Source organism: Erinaceus europaeus, chromosome 16 (assembly GCF_950295315.1).
Source record: "Erinaceus europaeus chromosome 16, mEriEur2.1, whole genome shotgun sequence".
In the NCBI taxonomy this organism is placed as follows: Eukaryota; Metazoa; Chordata; class Mammalia; order Eulipotyphla; family Erinaceidae; genus Erinaceus; species Erinaceus europaeus.
The window spans coordinates 11,525,519-11,549,032 of record NC_080177.1 but is presented as its reverse complement, the minus strand read 5'-3'; the positions used below and the strand labels follow the sequence as shown (position 1 = coordinate 11,549,032).

Genomic DNA, 23,514 nt, shown 5'->3' with positions numbered 1-23,514 from the left:
TTTCTTACCAAAACAAAATATTGTACTTACTCTGTTATGGGGAGGAAGAAGGCAAGGATAGAACTTTGTTTCATGGATTGTATATTTAATTAGCTTCTCTCTTGATTTCCGATATTTCATAAGCAGTGAATAGACGCAGAGGGAATTAGCATCAGAGAAGGATAATTAGGAAAAGATGATGTTGGTGACTGTTTTGATAACTAGTGACAATATGATGCCAAGTCCCAGTAAGATCTGGGCTTTTCAGCTTCTATCTTTTGCTTTCCTCACAGCCTGCAATCATGTTCATTTTGAGAAAATTACTCTTTTTTTTCATCTGAATGCTTTTGTGAACTAATGCTATTCATGTGGTTGATTTTTCTAGTTTGGAATTTGTGTCTTAAGCACCCTTCTTTCAAAATTTAAAATTCCTCACTGGGTAGGAGGAGATGAGATATTATAATGGTTATGCAAAGAGATTCTCATGTCTGAGTCTACAAAGTCCCAGGTTCAGTCCCCTGTACCACTGGAAGCTAGAGCTGAGCAGAGCCCTGGTAAAAACAAACTAACAGTTCCTCACTGAACAGAAAGAACAGGAAAGCTATCAGGGGAGGGAGGGGATACGGGATTCTGGTGGTGGGAACTGTGTGGAGTTGTGCCCCTCTTAGCCTATGGTTTTTGTCATTGTTTCCTTTTTATAAATAAAAACTTTTTTTAAAAAGTGTAGCTAAAGCAACAATAAATCTTTAACCACAAGAAAAAGACATACTGGCATTGTGTGTAGACTGCTTCCCTGGTTATATCAGAGGACTTCAGTTTTGTTTACTACCAGACAAGACCAAATTTAATGTGTTTTATAATCAAAGTATTAAAGGATGTACTTTGTATTTTTTTCTTATTAGTGATTTAATAATGGTCAACAAGATTGTGGGATAAGAGGGGTACAATTCATATCCCATCCCCTCCACTGGAAGGTTCCCTATTCTTTATCCCTCTGGGAATATAGACTTTATGGGGTGCAGCAGATGGGAGGTCTGGCTTCTGTAATTGCTTCTCCATGGGTGTTGACAGGTCAGTCTATGACCTCAGCTTGTTTCTGTCTTTTCCAAATGGGGAAGAGCTATGGGGAGGTGGGGTTTCAGGACACATTGGTGAGGTCATCTGCACAGGGCAGTCAGGTTGGTGACATGGTAGTACCTGTAACTTGGTGGATGAAAAAATGCATTAAGATATAAAGCAGAACAAACTGTTTTAATAATCAGGAAACTAAAAGTAAGAATATAGCAGACAAGATTTGGAGTCTTCATTTTGGAAGAAGCTAGAAAATCTATTTTAGGTATATTCTAAGGGACCCATGAGTTTACTGATTTTCGCCTGAGCCCAGTAGCTAACATGCAGGTGGGCTAAAAGTACTGTCTGAGTAGATGTTGTCAGAGTTGAGAGGATAGGATTTAGAAAGCTAGATAAGGGCAAAGAGTAGCTCCCAAATATGGGGAAAGTATATAAATACCATTAACTGAAAACCCCATTGATCTTACGTAGGGCTCATGTCTATTCATATTTATCCCATGGGCCTATGTAACCTCTGCATCCCAGACAGTCTGAGCTCGCATTCTATGGTCATAGCTAGGAACATTCTAGACTGCACTTACTTCAGGACCAGCCTTCCTCGAGTGACAGAGTATATTGACCCAGCCTCCCTTCAGAGTGGGGCAACTTCTACCACTGTTGTTCTACATTGAGGGCAAGGGCCTGTAGAGGCTCATAAGAGGGTTTATGATGTTCCTGTTGGAGATGATCAGTGATAGTGGAGAGAGGGATCTGTTAGAGGTCTAGGCCCATCATATCTATGTGAGAATCCCAGGATTCCCTGATTAGGGCCCTGGATGATGGGGTGGACCAGTAGTGACCAAAAGGGCCATCATTAAAATGTGCCACTCACTTGCCCTAATCCAGCTTTTGTAGTCCTTACTTTCTCTGACACAGTTGGATTTAGAGTGATTGAGAGAAGTAGGAAGAAGGTGAGGATATCTAGGTCTAAGTAGAAAATATTTGATTAAGCACTTTATGGTACCCTTTTTGGGTCTTTCTACTTGCTATTGAGTCACTGCAGACTATTGCACTTTTGCTTTAAGGTATATATTTTCCATTAACTACTGAATGTCTATTTTTTACATGTGCATGTGTGTGTGTGTGTGTGTGCAGTGAAGCAGTGCTAGACAGTGATTGATGGGTGGAGGACGTAAAGAGGGGAGAGAGAGAAATACCTGCAGCACTGCTTCACCAATCATGAAGCTGACCTCTGTAGGTGATAACTGGGGGTTTGAACCCTGGTCCTTGCAGATTTTATTATTGCTGTCAACTTGGTGCGCCACTATCCAGCCCCTGAATGTCTGTTTTATACATTTTTTCAACTACAGAACATTATTGCCTTAACAAGTTGCACATGCCGAAAACCTCTTCTGGTCGCTTGCTACTACTCACTCTTGACTGTAGGTGTAGACCTGAAGAAAGTTGTTTTTCACACTACCAGGAAGGACTCTTTTATGCATGCCTCATTTAGAGTAAAGGCTGACATTTGTGTTTGGGAAATGTGACTGTGTTTTGGGAAATTCTATCTGTTTATCTCCACTTAGTATTTATGTATATCTCTGTTTTCCAGATGGCTTTTAAATCCTGGAGGGAGAGACCTGTTTTATTTTATTTTATTTTATTTTATATTTATTTTATTTATTTATTCCCTTTTGTTGCCCTTGTTGTCTTATTGTTGTAGTTATTATTGTTGTTGTTGTTGGATAGGACAGAGAGAAATGGAGAGAGGAGGGGAAGACAGAGGAGGAAAGACAGACACCTGCAGACCTGCTTCACTGCCTGTGAAGCGACTCCCCTGCAGGTGGGGAGCCGGGGTTCGAACCGGGATCCTTATGCCAGTCCTTGTGCTTTGCGCCACCTGCGCTTAACCCGCTGCGCTACAGCCCGACTCCCATTTTATTTTTTTAATCCCACACTGTCCTGGCACTCTGCCTGACAACATTTTCAACAAATATTAATTAAATTGAATTCACTCTTTGCTTGTCCAACAGTCTCCTGTCCAAGATATTTAGGAAAAATTCCCTGACTTTGATAACATTGGAGTTCAGTTTTGTCAGAATACATTAATGAATTCTTTGTGAAGCAGAGAAGAGGTTGAGCTACAGAGTAAATATAGAAGAAGCTTGCTTTAAGCTTCCGTTTAAGTCAAACTCTAAATAATGAGACTATTTGAGCCACAGGAAGAGCAAGATAAATGAGGGGCAGGTATTAGAAGCAAAATGAAGAGCATATGTGTGGGCACCACCTGCAGCAGGGGCAGCTTCACGAGCAGTGAGGCTGTGCTGCAGGTGTGTCTCTTTCTCCCCCTCTACTTCCCATTCCTTTTTAATTTATCTCTGTCTTATAGAAGGAAAATAAGAAAGAGAAGAAAGAAAAGGGGGGAGGGGAGGAAGGGGAGAGAGCTGTTGAAGCAGTGGATTCATACTGCAGGCCTGTACAGTGATAACCCTGGTGGCCAAAAAAAAGTGTATTATTAATTAAAAGAAGTAGAGGAGGACCAGGGAATGACTCACTTGGTAGAGCACACACTTTAACTGCTCAAAGACCCAGGTTCAAGCCCCTGCCACCAGTTGGGAGCACCATAAACTGGAAAGTTTTTTTTTTTTAATTTTTATTTATAAAAAAGAAATACCGACAAAAAACATAGAATAAGAGGGGAACAACTCCGCACAATTCCTACCACCAGAACTCCGTATTCCATCCCATCCCTGGTAGCTTTCCTATTCTTTATCCCTCTGGGAATATGGACTCAAGGTCACTATGGGGTGCAGAAGGTAGAAGGTCTGGCTTCTGTAATTGCTTCCCTGCTCAACATGGGCGTTGACAGGTTGATCCATACTCCCAGCCTGCCTCTCTCTTTCCCTAGAGCTCCAGGACACATTGGTGGGGTCCTCTGACCAGGGAAGTCCAGTTGGCATCATGCTAGCATCTGGAACCTGGTGGCTGAAAAAAGAGTTAACATATAAAACCAGACAAATTGTTGACTAATCATGAATCTTAAGGCTAGAATAGTTCATATGAAAAGTTGGGGGGGTTCACTAGAGCCTGTGTAACCTCTAAGTCCCTATTGGTCTGAGCTTATAGCTCATGGTCACATCTGAGGAACATTGCAGGCTGCATTCATTTCAGTACCAGTCTTTTTCGAGTGGCAGGGCAGAATACCCCTAGCATCTCTTCGGAGACTGGGGCTATCCCTACCATCATTGCTTTATGGTAAAGCCCAGGTCCTGGAAGGGCCCACAAGACTCTGTTCCTTATGGAAACGACCAGTGGTATTGGAGAGAGGGACCCTTTAGAGGTCTAGGCCCATCATATGTGTTTGGGAATCCAAGGGTTCCCTAACTAGGGCCCCAGATGACTAGGTGGTGTGATACTGACCAGACGGGCCATTTATGATGTACTTTCTCATAAAACAAAGTGATTATGCTTTACTATTGACTTAACTCTGCTTGTGTTTGTTTATTTCTTTATGATTTAGCTTCTTACATCTGTGTTTGACAAGAGTATCAAAATTCATGGAGTACTTGAGAGCGACCCTTTTGACTGGGAGAAGACTGGAACTGATGGCTCCCTAACCACCACCACTACTTCTACCACACCTCAGCTGCACACTCGTCTGACCCCTGCAGCAATTGGGTTTGTCTTAAACAGATCATTTAGAAGTGTCTTTCCTAGCTGTGTTGTTTTAGCAAAATTGTTCTGGAAAGGAATTTTTCTCTATATATCTCAAACTCTTGGTGTGAATCAGAGTTACAGGAGTACAAAGAAAATAATAACATAAGGAATGAAAATGAGAGAATAAGGGGGCAGGCAGTGGTGCACCTGGTTGAGCAAATGTGTTCCCCAGGTTCAAGACCCTGGCCCCCACCTGCAGTGAGAAACTTCCCAGGAAGTGAAGCAGTGCTATAGGAGTCTCTCTCTCTCCCGCTCTCCCCGTTTTCCCCTTCCATCCCAATTTCTCTCTGTCTCTATCCAAAAAATAATTTAAAATTTTTTAAAAGAGAAAATGAGAGGATACATGCAGAGAAGAACCTGATCTATATGAACATGAGCCTGTGTAGAAAGGATGAGAGTTCTAGAAGTGTGTGTCACTATGCTGAAGCATGAACGATTGAGGGAAAAGTAGGATTGAGTGAAAATAGCACTTTGCCACTGGAGAAATGACTTGAGCCAGAGGAGTACTGAGCTTATAAAGTGTAAGACTATCCCATGCTAATTTGATGCTGCTGCTTTAAGTTTTATCTTTCCCTATCCCTCCTTTTTTTTTTTTTTTTTTTTAGAATTGCCAATGCCACTCCCATCCCAGGAGATTTACTTCGAGAAAATACAGATGAAGTATTCCCAGATGAACAGCTTAGTGATGGGGAGAATGGCATCCCTGTTGGTGTGTCACCAGACAAATTGCCTGGATCTCTGGGACAGCCTCGTCCACAGGAGAAGGACGTGTGGGAAGAGATGGATGCCAACAGGAACAAGATAAAGCTTGGGATTTGTAAAGTGTGTATTTTTTTTTCTTTTGTAAAGTGTATATTTCAGCATGCTTATATATTTTAAGAAGTGATATCTCTATTTTACTTAATATTTTTCTCCTACTGATATGGCAGAGTGTCATATGGCTTAATTTTGAATGATAAGTAGATAGAACTTTATATTACTAGTTATTTATGTATTTATGATTCCCATATTTTGGTTAATTTCCCCCGTAATATTCATGTTTGGATAACAAGCATTAATCTTCTTTCTTTTTTTTCTTAATTTCTTCTTTTTTTTAAAAATTTATTTATTTTAAAAAGGAGACATTAACAAAACTGTAGGATAGGAGGGGTACAACTCCATACAATTCCCACCACCAGATCTCTATATCCCATCCCCTCCCCTGATAGCTTTCCTATTCTCTATCCCTCTGGGAGTATGGACCCAAGGTCATTGTGGGTTGCAGAAGGTGGAAGGTCTGGCTTCTGTAATTGCTTCCTCGCTAAACATGGGCGTTGACTGGTCGATCCATACTCCCAGCCTGCCTCTCTCTTTTCCTAGTAGGGTGGGGCTCTGGGGAAGCGGAGCTCCAGAACACATTGGTGGGGTCGTCTGTCCAGGGAAGCCTGGTCGGCACCATGCTGGCATCTGGAACCTGGTGGCTGAAAAGAGAGTTAACATACAAAGCCAAACAAATTGTTGAACCATTATGGTCCTGAAGGCTGGAATAGTGCAGATGAAGTGTTGCGGTTACTCACTGCAGACTCTTATGTACTTTTGCTTTCAGGTATATATTTTGCCCTATGATTCTGTAATAAGCAGACCTTTGTTTAAACATTTCATGCATATATATCTGAATATTTGATAACTGAAATCTTGAGTTTTTTTTAAAATTATTTTTAATTAATATCATTTCTGCTGTGGTTTTTTTTTTTTTTTTTTTTAACCAGAGCACTGCTTACCTCTGGTCTATGGTGGTGTGGGAGATTGAACTGGGGACTTCAGAGCCTCAGGCCTGAGATTCTGTTTACATAACCTGATGCTACCTACCCTGTCCTCTACTGACCCTTTAGTCACTGTTGCATTCCATTTCATGTGTCCTTCATATGTTATTCAGTAATTGGTTGAAATCAAAAGGATTTGGGAAACCTTCCTTTTTTAAATTTCTTTATTGGGGAATTAATGTTTTACATTCAACAGTAAATACAATAATTTGTAGATGCATAACATTTCCCAGTTAACCTTCCTTCTTGTTCACCTCTGGCTTCAGAGAAAGCTATCTCCTGCTGGTAGCCAGAGTATGCCCCAGTTTGAGAACAGTTCAGCATCATCTTGAGGGTCCCTGACCAGAATACATGTCACAGACTTTTTTTCCTTCTCTCTCCCACTGCTGACTTGAGTTTTAATTCCCGATAGTTGTGTCTGCTGCATTGGTTCTTATGATCCTCTTTCTTCTAGGCTGCTTCATGATCAGTTTTTTGTTTGTTTGTTTATTTATATGCATTGTTTGTTTTTAACTGAAGTGCTGATCAGCTTTGGTTATGGTGCCACAGGGGATTGCACCTGTGACTTTGGAACCTCAGGTGTGAAAGTCTTTGCATAACCATTATGCTATCTTTCTTTGCCCTATGATCAGCCTTCAGCCTTCTTCTTCTAGCTCCAGGCTTTCTTGTGTTAATAAGGGTATTCAGGCGTGGTAAACTCTCCTACCTGTTAGGAAATTGGTCCTTTCCAGGTTTCAGTTTGAGTTTAATTGAATGAGGTTCTTCAGTCATCTAGTTAGGCATAGTGCAAAGTGACAAGATCACCAGGTATTTTAAATTGTTGATCTTTGTACCAAAAATATAACAGAATTGAGACTAATGAAGAAAACTCAAAAGGGTTGGGGTCAGGTGGTGGCGCACATGGTTAAGCACTCACATTACAGTGAATAAGGACCCAGGTTCAAGTCCCTGGTCCCTATCTGCAGGGGGAAAGCTTCCGAAGTGGTGAAACAGGACTGCAATCGTCTCTCTTGTCTTTCTCCCTCACTATCTCACCATCCTTCTCAATTTCTCTCTGTCTCTACTCAATAATAAATAAATAAAAATATTTTTTCAAAAAAGGTGGTTTGGGGGAGTTGGCGGTAGCGCAGCGGGTTAAGCGTACATGGCGCAAAGCTCAAGGGCCAGTGTAAGGATCCCGGTTTGAACCCCTGGCTCCCCACCTGTAGGGGGTTCCCTTCACAGGTGGTGAAGCAGGTCTACAGGTGTCTGTCTTTCTCTCCCCCTCTCTGTCTTCCCCTCCTCTCTCCATTTCTCTCTGTCCTATCCACCAACAACATCAACAACAATAATAACTACAACAACAGTAAAAGTAAGAGAAACAAAAATGAAATAAATATTTTTAAAAATCTAAAAAAAAAAAAAAAAAAAAAAGGTGGTTTGAGAGGTGGTGCACTGGATAAGGCTTTCGATTCTTAGGCATGAGGTCCCGAGTTCAATTCCCAGCAGCACATGTACATCACCTCAGTGATGTCTGGTTCTTTCTCTCCTATCATTTCTCATGAATAAATAAATAAAATCTTTAAATAAAAGAAAGAAGGGTGGGGGGAGTCGGGCTGTAGCGCAGCGGGTTAAGCGCAGGTGGCGCAGAGCACAAGGACTGGCATAAGGATCCCGGTTCGAACCCCGGCTCCCCACCTGCAGGGGAGTCGCTTCACAGGCGGTGAAGCAGGTCTTCAGGTGTCTGTCTTTCTCTCCTCCTCTCTGTCTTCCCCTCCTCTCTCCATTTCTCTCTGTCCTATCCAACAACGACAACAACAATAATAACTACAACAATAAAACAACAAGGGCAACAAAAGGGAATAAATAAATAAAATAAATATTTTAAAATAAAAAAAAAAAGAAGGGTGGGGATAAATAGCATAATGGTTATGCAAAGACACTCTCGTACCTGGGGCTCTGAAGTCCCAGGTTCAATTCCCTGCACTACAATAAGCCAGAGCTGTGCGGTGCTCTGGTGTTTATCTTTATGTCTTTCTCTCTCTGCATCTCACTCAAAAATAAAATTTAAAAAAAAGAAAGTTTGAATCTTCTCGATCTAAGGTAAGTATTTAAAAAAAAAAAAAGAAAAGAGATGCAAAATGAAGTAAAGTAACCAAAACATCCAAATCTTTAAAAACACGTCCCAGATACACTATTTTGAGAAACTTTAATGATTCTTCCCATGTATACTAATTGGAATGATTTTTATGGTTTTCTTTTAAATTTTGTCTAGGCTGCTACTGAAGAAGAGAATAGCCATGGTCAAGCAAATGGTATCATGAATGCTCCGAGCCTGGGCTCACCAGTTCGCGTACGCTCAGAGATTACTCAGCCAGACAGAGAAGTTCCACTGGTGCGCAAGTTACGTTCCATCCACAGCTTTGAGCTGGAAAAACGTCTGACGCTAGAGCCGAAGCCAGATACTGACAAGTTTCTTGAGACCTGGTATAAAACAGTTTTTCTTTTTTTTTGAAACAATGTAGATACTGTTATTGATACTCGCTTCTGTTATGTAACATCTTTCAAATGGAACATTTTTATATCTTTGTAACATTGACTTGATTAAGCTTCAGTTTTAAGTCATGTTTATAATGATTATTATGATTTTAGTGTGAATTTTCTTCTAATGCTATAAATTTTATAATATAGCCTGGAAAATTTGAGAGCTAAAAGAGAAAACTGGTTCTCTTTTTTTGTATTATTTATTTATTCCCTTTTGTTGCCCTAGTTGTTTTTTTTTGATATTGTCATTGTTGGATAGGACAGAGAGAAATGCTAAGAGGAGGGGAGAACAGAGAGGGGGAGAGAAAGATAGACACCTGCAGACTGCTTCACTGCTTGTAAAGTGACTCCCTTGCAGGTGGGGAGTCGGGGGCTCGAACTGGGATCCTTATGCAGGTCCTTGCACCTCATGCCACGTGCGCTTAACACGCTGCGCTACTGCCCAACTCCCAACTGGTTACTTGTAAATATTAATACAAGTTAAATGTGTATAGTATACACACACATATATATGATTTATTTAGTATATAATATATGTTTATTCGTATAATTTACTTTAATTAGAGAGATTAGCATATCGCTCAGCTCTGGTGTATGTTAGTGTTGGAGATAGAACATGGAGCCTCAGACCCTCACATAAGTCTTTTGTACAACAAGGGCAACAAAAGGGAATAAATAAGTAAATATTTTTTTTAAAAGTCTTTTGCATAACCACTGTGCCCCCTCCCCCTTTTCATTAATTAGTTTTATCAGAACACTACTCAACTCTGACTTTTGGTGGTGCCAGGGATTGAACTGGCAGCTTAGAGCCCCTGTTTGCATAACTACAAATTCGTGCCTGCACTACGAATCCACTGCTCCTGGAGGCCACCTTTTTCCCCCTTTTGTTGCCCTTGTTGTTGTAGCCTTGTTGTAGTTATTGTTGTTGTTGATGTCATTTGTTGTTGGATAGGACAGAGAGAAGTGGAGAGAGGAGGGGAAGACAGGGAGAGAAAGATAGACACCTGCAGACCTACTTCACCACTTGTGAAGCAACTCCACTGTAGGTGGGGAGCCAGGGGGCTCGAACCAGTGTCCTTATGCCAGTCCTTGTGCTTTGCGCCACGTGTGCTTAACCCGCTGCGCTACCACCCGACCCCCGAAAAGTGTGTTTCTTAAAACTACTTATCCACACATGAGATCAGTTCTCAGAAGCCAGCACAGCCTATATCAGTAGTCACACTTGGTTGTTCCTCAAATAGTTGGCAAATAGTTTCATCTGTCAACTGTCCTTTATTCCAACAAAACTGAAAATATACTCTTGAAACTTTCCCCAGACCACCTCCAAACTCGTCACACCCCTCCACCACCACCAGAATGGACCCCTGTGTGCTTCTGAGCATGGTTAACCAACTCCCAATGCCTTCTTCCTTTTATTTATTTATTTATTTATTTATTTATTTATTTATTTATTTATTTATTTATTTATCTGGGTTTCCAGGGTTATTGCTAGGGCTCAGTGCCTGCACTATGAATCCACTGCTCCTGGAGGCTATTTTTTCCCTTTTGTTGCCATTGTTGTTTATCATTGTTGTTGTTATCGCTGTCATTGTTGCTGGATAGGACAGAGAGAAATCGAGAGAGGAGGGGAAGACAGGGGGAGAGAAAGATAGATACCTGCTTCTGTGAAGCGACCCCCCTACAGGTAGGGAGCCGGGGGCTCGAACCAGGATCCTTATGCCAGTCCTTGCACTTTGCACCATGTGCGCTTAACCTGCGGTGCTACCGCCCAGCCCTCACCTTCTTCCTTCTAGAGAACCTACCTTTGAAGAAGTTTACTTCAATAAGTATACACTTAACACTCACCTGTAAAGACAAAACAAAACCAGAAGATGATAACTTTGTTTATTCATTTCCTTTTTATAAAATTTCTTTATTAAAGGTTAATAGTCAACAATAAAATACAGTAGTTTGTACATGTGCAACATTTCTCAGTTTTCCACATCTCCATTCACCCTATTCATTTCCTTTTGTAGGACTTATGGCGAGGAAAAAAAACACCCACTGGGTAACTTGTTCCTCTGTTCCTCAGAGAGAACAGAGGGCAGTATGATTGACGTGGCAAAGCAAAGGTGGACTGTCATATTAAGTCAACTCAGTTAGGTTTTGGCCCTGGAACAACAAAGACATCCTCCTATGACCCTCATCTTCCAAATAGGACTAAGTTAGGCGGAGAAGAACATTAGCAACCTGTGAAACTCATTGTGCTACCCTACCTTTTTCTCCTCAGCATGTGAATATTAGTTCTACATACAACTTAGTTTTTTTTTTTTTTTTTAGTAAATATCTCATTAGGACTATTGAGTAACTTTTTTCTTTTCTTTTTTAAAGCCTGGAGAAAAAGCAGAAAGAATCCAGTGCAGGAAAAGAGTCTCTTCTCCCTACTCTGCTTCATAAGCCCTGTGTTCCTGCTGTGACCCGTGCTGATCACATCTGGCACTATGATGAAGAATATCTTCCAGATGCTTCCAAGCCTGCTTCTGCCAACACTCCTGAGCAGGCAGATGGTGGTGGCAGCAATGGGTTTATTGCTGTTAACCTGAGCTCTTGCAAGCAGGAGGTGGATTCTAAAGAGTGGGTGATCGTGGATAAGGAGCAGGACCTTCGAGATTTTAGGACAAATGAGGCTTTAGGCCATAAAACAACTGCAAGTCCTTCTGATGAAGAGCCTGAAGTGCTTCAAGTCCTAGAGGAATCTCCTCAAGATGAAAAGCTCCAATTGGGCCCTGGAGCAGAAGATGATCCTTTAAAAAAAGAAACTCCAGGTGTGGTCTTAGCAGTTTCCGAGGAGTGTCCTGCGATTGCTGTTTCAGAACAATACACAGATAGGTTAGAACTCCAGGCTGGAACTGCGAGTCAGTTTATAGCAGTGACACCAACAAGTCCAATGGAGGCACAAGCAGAAGGACCCCTCACAGCGGTAAGACATATTCCTGGCACTTGGCTCTTGTTTTGTATTCTAGGTGCTATTATGAAAGGATTAACAGTTGGTCAGCTAAGATTCTTCAACAGAAGCTTATACTTGGCAAATAGGTATATGTAATATGTAATAATGTCTGGGCTAAATTCAATAGTCAGTGTTCCTCTATGAAACATTTTTTTAAATTTATTTATTCATGAAGATAGAAGGAGAGAGAGAAAGAACCAGACATCACTCGGGTACATGTGCTGCTGGTGATTGAACTCAGGACCTCATGCTTGAGAATCCAATGCTTTATCCACTTCACCATCTCCCAGAAAAGAGTGAGGATGACCCTAAAGGAAGACTGTTCTGTGTGTTTCCTGGATAGGAGGTTGGGTACCATGTAAATTTATGTAGAGTTGCTCACTGTAAGTATAAAATGGACAGATCTGATTGATATCTGTATTCCTCTTATAAGTTAGAATTTGTTATTAAATATCAGATTATGAATATTCACTTACATGCTACAAGATTGCACTTTGATTTTCTTTTTTTTCCTTTTTTTCCTATGACCTTTTTCTGCAGATTACAATTCCTAGGCCTTCTGTAGCATCTACACAGTCAACTTCAGGAAGCTTCCACTATGGCCAGCATCCAGAGAAGAAAGATCTTCAGCCCATGGAGCCCACCATGGAACTGTATTCTCCAAGGGACAACTTCTCTGGCTTGGTTGTGACAGATGGAGAACCTCCTAGTGGGGGAAGCAGAACAGACTTGGGACTTCAGATCAACCATACTAGTCATGACATGTTAACCAGCGTTAGAGAGTGTGACAGATCCCAAGACCTGGAACCAAAAGACCTCCCAGACCAGAGCAGATTGGCTGAGAAAGAATTCGAACGTCTGCCTAGGGAAACTGAGGAGAAAAGCATTCTCCTAGGGTCAGAAAATGAAGTGGAGAAATTAAGTAAAGGACAGCACATTGAGATCTCCTCTCTTCCAGGAGATTTGGTAACTCTGGAAAAAGACCGGTCAGCTACTAGTGAACCTCTTGATGTGACAAAGACACAGACTTTTAGTGTTGTGCCAAACCAAGACAGAAATCATGAGATTGTGGCAGTTGGAAGCTCAGAAATTCCTCCACGAGCTACTGAGCCCCATGTTGAAGGAGAGGTGGGCCAAGGGGCGACAGCGCAAAAAGGTAAAATGCCTAAGGATGATGACAGAAAGAATGAAGACTTGCCCAGTCATCCCCGAGACCCCTCTACTTTTTTGCACCAAGAGGGTAAAGAGAAAAATGCCCCTAGAAATGGAGAGCTGTTTCATTGTGTTTCTGAGAATGAACATTGTCCCCCACCCCGGAAAGATGTGGTTAGGTCATCCTTTGTACCTAGACACAGTCGAATCCCTGTTTTAGCACTAGAGACAGACTCATCTTTTGAATCATCCTCTCCAGTCTCTGCAAAAGAAAAACTCCTCCAAAAGAAAGCCTATCAGCCAGATCTAGTCAGACTTCTGGTGGAGAAAAGGCAACTCAAGTCTCTCCTTGGGGACCTCTCAAGTGCCTCTGATAAATTGCTAGAGGAGAGATTAGCCACTGTTCCTGCTCACTTTTCTGAAGAGGAAGTCTTCACACCCTTTTCAAGACTAGGTGTAGACTCACACCTAAGCAGGTCAACTGAAGACAACTTTCTGTCACCCATCATCTCACAGTCCAGAAAGAGCAAAATCCCAAGACCAGTGTCATGGGTCAACACAGAACAAGTCAGTAGCTCAACTTCTCAATTCTTGCCACGACCACCACCAGGAAAGCCACCCACTCGGCCTGGAGTAGAAGCCAGGTAATGTGTGGTATGCCATCTTGCGTTATAGGTGACATTCTTTCTGTCTTCTTAATATACCAGTGGCTTCATTTCTTCATTGCCTACTTCTGGTGGTTTATTTCCTTTCTTGCTTTTCTCAATTCTTAAGGTACAGTATAAAAGAAGGGACTGAGTTTGATCCAGTTTAATTCTTAGTTCTCCCACTTTGTACCAGTTGAAATTCAAATTCCTTTTCTATAAAGTAGATGAAACCTGGGGGCTGGGCGGTGGCGCAGTGGGTTAGCGCACATGGCGCGAAGAGCAAGGGCTGGCACAGGGATCCAGGCTTGAGCCCCCGGCTCCCCACCTGCAAAGGGGTCACTTTACAAGCGGTGAAGCAGGTCTGCAGATGTCTATCTTTCTCTCCCCCTCTGACATCCTGTCCTCTCTCGATTTCTCTCCCATCCAACAATAACAGCAACAACAATAATAACAACAATGATGAACAACAAAGGGGAAAAATGACCTCTAGGAGCAGTGGATTGGTAGTGCAACCATCGAGCCTCAGCAATAATTCAGGAGGAAAAAAAACATATATATGAAACCTTTGCCTTGGAGGAGGAGGAGGATATAAGGAAGTCTGTATTCAGGGCTTTTGTAGTGCCTATTAGCTTATAGCAGATATTTATTAATTCTAGCTTTGTTAGTCTATAACTTACACTATAATGTCAAGTTCTAGTAAATAATATAATGTCCATAATTTGATGAGTGGGCCCTCATAGTAGTGCTGTTTATATGATTATAAAGAATTAAACAATCCTATAGGGAAATTCCCTACGGCTGACAAGCTATGCAGCCATGTGTAGTTAAGACACTGCTTTAATAATACATCTACTATAATAGCATGCTTGGTTATTGAAATACTCTTTTTTTTTTTTTTTTACCTCCAGGGTTATCACTGGGGCTTAGTGCCTGCACTACAGATCCACTGCTTCTGGAGGCTATTTTTCCCCTTTTGTTGCCTTTGCTGTTTATCATTGTTATTAGTATTGTTGTTGCTGTTGTTGTTGAAATTGAGAGAGGAGGGGAAGACAGGGGGGAGAGATAGACACCTGCAGACCTGCTTCACTGCTTGTGAAGTGACCCCTTGCAGGGGGGAAGCCAGGGGGCTTGAACCAGGATCGTTATGCCGTCCTTGTGCTTTGCACCACGCGCTTAACCCACTATGCTACCGCCCGGCCCCCTGGTTATTGAAATATTCTTGTGACATACTTGACCTTACGTAATTATAGTTTGAATAAGGAAACATGGGAAGTGATGTTTTCATAGTACAATAATCTAAACCCTTGGAGGAGAAAGAAAAAAACGGCAGTCTTAATATATGATGAAAAATCAGAATATACTTACATGAAAACTATAGCCTGTTCTAGATAGATTGACAGTGTGTGTCTACTTTTTTTAAATATTTATTCCCGGGAGCCGGGCGGTGGCACAGTGGGTTCAGCACACGTGGTGCAAAGCACAAGGACCGACATAAGGATCCCGGTTCGAGCCCCCGGCTCCCCACCTGCAGGGGAGTCTCTTCACAGGCGGTGAAGCAGGTCTGCAGGTGTCTGTCTTTCTCTCCCCGTCTTCCCTTCCTCTCTCCGTTTCTCTCTGTCCTATCCAACAACAATGACATCAATAACAACAACAATAGTAACTATAACAATAAAACAAGGGTGACAAAAGGAAATAAATAAATATTTTTTAAAAAATATTTATTCCCTTTTGTTGCCCTTGTTGTTTTATTGTAGTTATTATTGTTGTTGTTATTGATGTTATTGTTGTTGGATAGGACAGAGAGAAATGGAGAGAGGAGGGAAAGACAGAGAAGGGGAGAGAAAGATAGACACCTGCAGACCTGCTTCACCTCTTGTGAGGCAACTCCCCTGTAGGTGCGGAGCCGGGGCCAGTGAAGCAGGTGTCTTTCTCTCCCCCTCTCTCCCACTCCCCTCTCTATGACTCTCCTATTCAACAGCAATAGCAATAACAACAGTGATAAACACCAAAGACAACAAAAGGGGGAAAATGGCCTCCCAGCAATAACCCTGGAGGCAAAAAAAAACAAACAAACAAGGAAAGGCACTAACAGTTTAGTGCTTCTGATTGACTAATATTGCATATTGCTGCTTAATAACTGTGAGACAGATAATATTCCACTAAAAGCAAAGAAAAGTTAAACATTTGGCCCAGAATCATATAACTGGTGTGTGAAAGAGTAAATCAGTCTCTTGTGTTCCCTGGCTTTGACTCATATAGTGCACATGATTTTTGGAACATTGTGACTTTCTAGGTACATGGGAAATTAAACGTAATTCTTCTCTTTTCTTTTAAGACTCCGCAGATATAAGGTCCTAGGGAGTAGCAATTCCGACTCAGATCTATTCTCCCGCCTGGCCCAGATTCTTCAAAATGGATCTCAGAAACCCCGGAGCACTGCTCAGTGCAAGAGTCCAGGAACCCCTCACAATTCAAAAACACCACCCAAGAGTCCAGTTGTCCCTCGAAGGAGTCCCAGTGCCTCTCCTCGAAGCTCTTCCTTGCCTCGCACATCTAGTTCCTCCCCATCGAGGGTTGGAAGGCCCCACCATGACCAGAGGAGTTCATCCCCACATCTGGGGAGAAGCAAGTCACCTCCCAGCCACTCAGGATCTTCCTCCTCCAGGAGGTCCTGCCAACAGGAGCATTACAAACCCAGCAAGAACGGCCTGAAAGGATCCAGCAGCCTCCACCACCACTCGGTCAACACAAAAGCTCCTCCAGGGAAGAGTAAGTCAGCCAGTAAACTGAGCAGATAGGAGGTGAGCTACATCTCTGTGAAAGGTGTGAGACCTTCCTCCTATTACCTGACGCATGTGTGTCCCTGTACTGTCTATTTAAAAAAAAAAAAAAAATCAGTGTTGATCTTTTCTTGCTAAAGAAAGTAACATGAAATTTATTTGTAGGAAAACATAAATCTAAGATAAGGAATTTCCCAAGGCAGACAGCAAGCAGATCAGGAGACAATGCCTTTGCATAGGAAGGGCAATCCATCAAAGTTTAAAGGGAAGCACCTCATTAAATGAACCCTCGGTTTAAGCTGCCTTGAAACTAGAGTTGAAGGTCAGAGGTGGAATGGGACCCTAAGGTGTTTGGCTCACTTTCTAAAGGTTCTACTCAAAAGATTATGTAGCAAAAGTGAAACGTGGCTTTCTTGTTTTTTAAAATCTTTTTCCTTCAGAAACTCCCAGCCTTGGAAAGTTAGAATTGCTCCACTATTAGAATGTGTAAGAGATCTGCTGTCAGATTGCCAGTGCTTATGACTATTTGGCTGGTGTGCTCACCTGCCATCTCGAGAGCTCACCCCTTTCTTGGTACGCTCCCTGGATTTCACTCACTTTTTTAAAAGTTTGTGTTTCACACCTGATCACTCTTCTTTGAATAACAGAATACTTCTTTTGACACACTACTATGTTTTTAGTAGCCTGTGCTGAGATTTTTCAAACCCAATAACCTTTTACTTAGTTCCCTAATATTTTTCTTTGGACCGATGGTTCTTAAATATGTATATTTTTGTGGAAAAAAAATAAAAGGATGCATCTAAATAGACTTAGACAGAGGAAGGAAAAGTCTAAATAGAGCCTTTTTGTAGACTTCAGTGTTTTAGGAAGTGAGAACGGAGTAGGGGCTATTACCTTCAACCTCTCCCCCTGCTTTGTTTCTCCCTGAAGAGCTAACAAGAGTAGACCTTGCTTCCTCCTGTCAGTTAGGGACCAGTCATTCGTAAGAACCACCTCTAACATGGTACCAGGGAAGTGCAATGATGTAAAAAGTGACTTTGTGCTTTTAGAAATTTAGGAAAAACAAAAAGAAATGAGGTATATTTTTGGTTTATAATCCTCCAACATTGTATTTTACACATTTAACCAATAGGGATGAAGATCTGGGGAAATAAATCTAGGCTCAGTATTTAACTTTTTAGTGTTTTACTACCTGCTTCTCCTGCGCTTTAGTTTGACTATTTGGGCTTCTTGACCTGATTTCTATGCAATCTCACTTTACAAAGCTGTAAGGAGTATCCTATTCTAATTTTATTCTTACACTAATAGGAATCAGGCAAAATTAGATTATACTAGACTTTAAATATGAGCTCTTCCATACTCTGCAGGTGCTTTTGTGTTGTAAAGACCTTATGTAGGTCAGGTAAATTGGTCTGCTTGCTGTAGAAATTTGCCTTCTAGCAAACATCTGTGCTTCTCCTTGTGTTTGCTGCCAAATGGTTGGGTTGGGGAAAAAAAAGAAAAAAGAAACAAAGATATTTCCTTACCAAGGGAACATATTCTAATGCTGCATCAAAGCTGCCCTGAAGCTGCACTGAACTTACTACCTTGTTCTCTTTATCTGTGTTGAGCTCTTTTTAAAAAAATTAACCTCAAAACCCTACTGAGGCATATACAGTCTCCCATAAGAAGTATAGCATAGTGTGGGATCTCATTTATCTCCAGGTTCAAGCACTACAGAGGAATGCATAGATAAGACTTCTGTGCTGTCTGACTAGAATATTGGAAGACCAACCCTTCTGTACTATATTGTATCATAGTTGCTATAACACTACATGCATGTCGTGATGGTAAATTATATAAATATTTATAAATATATAGAGAAACATATGCTTATATAAACTCATTCTTTATCATTCTCCATTTGTAATTTCAAGATCACAGATGAGTGAAATCTTTTTTATTGTGTACCTTGTGTACACCTGGGCTTTGCCTATCTTCACTTTATGAAAATAAATTCTTGACATGTATATAATGCAAGAGTTGGCAATCTTGAACATGCCAAAATGGACTATTTACCTTTAATTTGTACAAGATTTTAATCGGAGTAAAAATTACTGGGACATGTTAGTGATACTGGTTCAGAGATTTGTGATGTTAATCACATAATCTGTTCCTTATGCTTGAAGTGGACGACCTGGGATGATAATCATGAGTCTGACACGCATTTTTAAAGGAATCTCTTAAAATTATTGTTCTGCTTTTTCTCACTGCACATTTTTGAGTGGTGGGAAGTTAAACTACAATTAAGAAATCATTTGTTCTTTGTTGTGTTAGCTAACTTCTGCTAAAAGTAGTCAACTAAAAGTAGTCATCTGATCCTTCCAGTCAGAATGTGCTTGTAGTAACCATGGGAAAAGCTGCTGAGGCTACAATTTGTATATGTTATTTTCTTACAAAATTTCTCTGCTAGCAGTCAAAACTGACAATAAGGGCAACATAGCAACTGAATGTTTTCTACCTTTATTGTTCCTGCCATTCCCCCCAACTTTCCCACTGTGTTGCCTGCTTTTCTAAACAGCACTGACAAGCTCATCAAGACCCGGCGAGAAATGACCTTCATGTGTGTGTGAACATTGCATTTTGCATGTAGAGGAAAGAGTTAACCAAAGATGTTTCTGCTCTGATACTTTTCAAAAGGAAGCAGAATACTTATGTGTTAGTAGATCCACTTAAAACTACTGTCATAGAGAAGTACTTTATGGATTTTAAAAGCAGAGTTTGTGCTTTTAGTTATCTCAGGCTAAAATGAAGAATTGGCAGCCCTAAGCAAAGCACTTTTGGCACAAGAATTTGTTGTTTGTTTTGTTTTAAAGTATAATATAGAGAACAAGTTGGTTCATTATTGTTATTTTAGTTCTTTATTTTTAATTTTTGTTTGCTGCTTAGTGATGGCATATTCCAGATTTCAGTGACAAATTTAGATCCTCTAACTAATTTTAAAGCAGTTCAGTTATTCTACCTGAGATAGGAACATGTCCAGTAAGTCAGGTCCAACTAGTATGAAAGTACTGTGGAGCAGTTAAAATTCCCATTTGATAATCTTTTGAAAACCTCCTGGTTTCTCCTATCACAATGAAATGGCTACCTGGTGGCACTTTTCCTTGCCTAGTTTCTGGAATTACATGGGTGGAGCAGAAGAGAGAATCAGCAGCAGCTTTCCTCCTGAATTATGCTGCCAGATGCCCAAGGGGTACAGATTGGTCAGAGTATTAAAATTACATGTTATTTGTGTACATTTTAGAAAGATGGAATGTTCATATATAGTGCACAAAGAAGGGAAATTGGCTCACACCAAGTTTAACCTTCAAGTACCAATTACAAACATTGGATTCGTCTTAGGCTGGCGTTCTCATTCTCAGCTTGGTGTGCAAGGTGGCCTTGTTGACTGTGACTTAGTCACATTTTACCATTTTCTGAATTGCATGTTGTGAAATGAACGTTTTTGTTGTTTGCTTTTTGTAAAAGTTGCCAAGCTAATTAAGTCCTAAATAAGCACAACATGGCAATTAAGCGCCTCTGTTGTCATTATCTATTTTGTATCATTTGCTTTATGGTACTAAACTCAACAGCTGCTCACCAATCCCATGAACTAGTTGTACAGTGTCTCTTTCCATCAAGTTCCTAGTCAGGATGGGGATTTGAGATTCCTCAGGAATCAAATCCCTTCCAAGCCACAGGTTTTTAATGCAAGTGTTTCTATGGCTGCATTCAGTCCACAGGAAAAGTATACATTGCTGCATGTTTCATAAACCCAGTCACGGACAGTTAAAACAATCCTTCTTTTCTGTACCCAGTAGCTAAATTCAAACCAGATGCTATTTCCCCCCAAGAGCAAAGGATTCTTTGTACTTTGTACATTCTTAACCTAACATTAGGAACTAGTGATAAGAAAAGCAATGCCTAGAATTCAGAATTAAGTCATTTAGGGGAAAATGCCTCTTACTCTGGCTAGTTGAAAATTATTTGTGAAGAAGTCCACAGTTAACCTTGAAAGTCAAAGCTTTCACATTAATTTTTTTTTCATTTTTATACCTATCAAATGCCACATTTGATAAGGGCATTTCTTGTGTCATGTTGATAATGTTTTGGATTTAAGTTTTCATTCACTCTTTTAGAAACCTTCCATCCTGTTTATGAATACTTACCACAGTTGTGTTGTGTTTACCTAAAGGAGAGAGATGTTTGCACCGAAGCAGTTGCATTGAGGCAATGGAATGGTAGACAGTGCACTGTGTAACTTGAGTTTGGCTCTGTCAACAATTTACTTGTAGAATAGTTACTTAGCTCTTTTAATTTTAAAAAGCATTATAGGACTAAGACATGTAACCACTATGCTAGTTCTCAGGTATCACTATTTACCCAAGTTCAGAAAAACCACGGGTGTGTAGAGATCTGAATGACAGACAGCTCCTGTTCTCAGGTTGGGAGGAAGTAGTGCCTGAAAACCTCAGGTGGTGGTTTAGAACATCCCAGTTCCTTGTCCTCCTCAGATAGAACTCTGGAGGGTATGGGAGTAATGTGAAAATAACTTGTCGCTGGGTATTCTTGATTTGGGTTGTCCTTCTGGCAGTATGAAAAATTTAACCCAGGTAGTCATGGGAGCCTGCAGAATTGCCAACACTGCTAGGGAGAATGACAAAAGGAATACGGGGAATTTCCATCATTTTTAGGTAATTTCCAGGCCATGAGGCTGTGATCCTCATGTATTTAAAGGGGCATTTGGATGTTGTATACCACAGTCCCTGAGATATCTCTGGCTGGGCATGGAAAGATGATATGAATGTAAAATAAATTTGTGACAAGATCAAAATTACCTTCTTTCTGGTTATCAACAGTTTCAAAACACAATATAGAAAAGGTGATCACATATCTTCAGGGATTTGAATATGTCCTTGGCTTTGCTGAATCTTTGGTCCTAAGGAGACATGGTAGAAAACAAAACCTTTCCTTCATGATTTTTTTTTTTTAAACCAGGATCTGCTTATTGGAAGTGACAATGTAGGTGTAGTTTGTATCGCTAACAATTCCAACTTGTCTCTTAGAAACTGTAGGCCAGGAATTCCAGATTCTTTGGTCTCTAGAGAGTAGAATTTGTTGATGACATACATGATTTCACACACTAATGATGGGTAGGGGTTTTACTTTTACCTCTCTTTTCAATGTTTCATGTTACATACACATGACCTATGTGCTCACTTGCCCAGTCACAAACATCAGGTGTCACCCCCTTATACTGTACAGTTTAATTCTTACAGATTCACGCACAGCACTTCACTGAGCCTGGAGTCTGTCTGTCTGGTGGTCTTCACTCAGCCACAAGCCTAGTGGAGCTTGAATGTTTTTGTTTTAGGGAGCTTCCCAGGGAGGAGAAGGCCCCTGGGACTTTTCTAAAAACTTTAAAAGTTACTCACCAAGTTAGTTCACTAAAATAAAAAAAAAAAAAATCCAGAAATTCAATGATAAAGAAAATCATAAGACTGTGCCAATCAAGGGGCCCTGAAATTGGATTTGGTGAGCTGAATAAAAAAGACGACCCGTCAGATGGCCCAGGCTTGGACTCCGCTCCTGAAAGAGCCAACACTGATGACACTGCACTGTTCACTTACAGATTCACAGTTTTTAGGGAAAAGAGGAGGGGGAGGGGCACATAGTTTTGAATTAGATGTGAACCTTGAAAATTATGAACTGTATTGGCAGCCTTTAAGTCTGTTTGAATGACAGGCCAGAAGAACTCTTGTTGAACAAGACCAGTGAGTCTTTGAATAGACTTTAGAATACTTGAATAATTCCCTATTTATCTCCTTTTCCTCTGTTCATGAAATCAAAATGACTAAATTGCTCTTTTTAATACCTCCAGAGGCATTGCCCCCTTTGCACGTTTTTCTCCCTCAGGCAACCAAGGACAGAGTGTTGACTGCAACATGGAGTGCTTTTGTATAGGCCATCTGTACATAACAGTGTAATTATTTATTTAATTTTACCATTTGTATCATATTAAAGCTTTGTACAGTGTTTTAAGTTCTGTTTTAAAATTATTTTGTATTTTATTTTTATAATCTAGTAATAAAATATTCATTCCGCATGCAAACTCTAGTTCCCTTTGTGTGATAGTATGGATTTCAAGAATGGGAAATACCTTTTTTCTAAAACAACAGAGTGTACCAGAGGTTACAAGGTCAACAAGCAGCAGAAAGTGTTGCTGTAAATGAAGTACCAGATCCAGAGGGATCTAGAAAAAGTAGTACTGGACTCAGTAAGAACTAAGTGTTCAGTATCCCTCACAACCTGCATTCTGGGGTATGAAGAGATCGTTCCTCTTTACTAAGACTGAAAGTACTAAAACCTTAATTCAACCTCCCATCTGTCTCTGGCTGGACCTACTGTTTCCCTGTTTCCTTCTCCACGGGAAACATGGTGTGTAGCACCAGCAACTTCTATTCCTCCCCGTCCCCTTCCCCTTCCACCTGCAGCCTTCCTAGAATTGTCGGGAAATTTTCTGTGGGCTCTTCCCCCGTCCAAGTGCCCTGTGGTCTGGAGTCTTAGTGCCCTTGTTTCCTCTGCAGGTTTCTCTTTATTGGTCCCTCCAAGCAACTGAAAAAAAAAAAAAAGTTAAGTGTTCAGAAACCAATCATGAAGACAACTATAAACATTTTAACTGTAGAGTAGTATAAACTAACCTGGTTTCACTTTGTATCCTTAAGTTCCACCTGTGAGTGAGATCATCTGTTCATCTTTCTCATTTTGACCTATCTCACGTAACATGATTCCTTCAAGCTCCATCCAGGATGAGGCGAGGGAGGTAACTTCATGGACTGGGCTTTTAGTGTATCACACCA

General features: G+C 40.8%; 1 protein-coding gene across 1 annotated transcript in view; it reads left to right on the top strand.

Moving 5' to 3' along the window:
- TTBK2 (tau tubulin kinase 2) overlaps nucleotides 1–22,766 on the top strand; it is an 81,432-nt gene extending 58,666 nt beyond the window's left edge. The window contains exons 6-11 of the mRNA XM_060175712.1: nucleotides 4,550–4,707; nucleotides 5,352–5,568; nucleotides 8,803–9,014; nucleotides 11,442–12,030; nucleotides 12,598–13,853; nucleotides 16,192–22,766. Of these exons, the coding sequence (XP_060031695.1) occupies nucleotides 4,550–4,707; nucleotides 5,352–5,568; nucleotides 8,803–9,014; nucleotides 11,442–12,030; nucleotides 12,598–13,853; nucleotides 16,192–16,654 (2,895 nt within the window). The 3' untranslated portion in view covers nucleotides 16,655–22,766. The remainder of the gene's footprint in view (nucleotides 1–4,549; nucleotides 4,708–5,351; nucleotides 5,569–8,802; nucleotides 9,015–11,441; nucleotides 12,031–12,597; nucleotides 13,854–16,191) is intronic.
- Nucleotides 22,767–23,514: the final 748 nt, after the last annotated feature.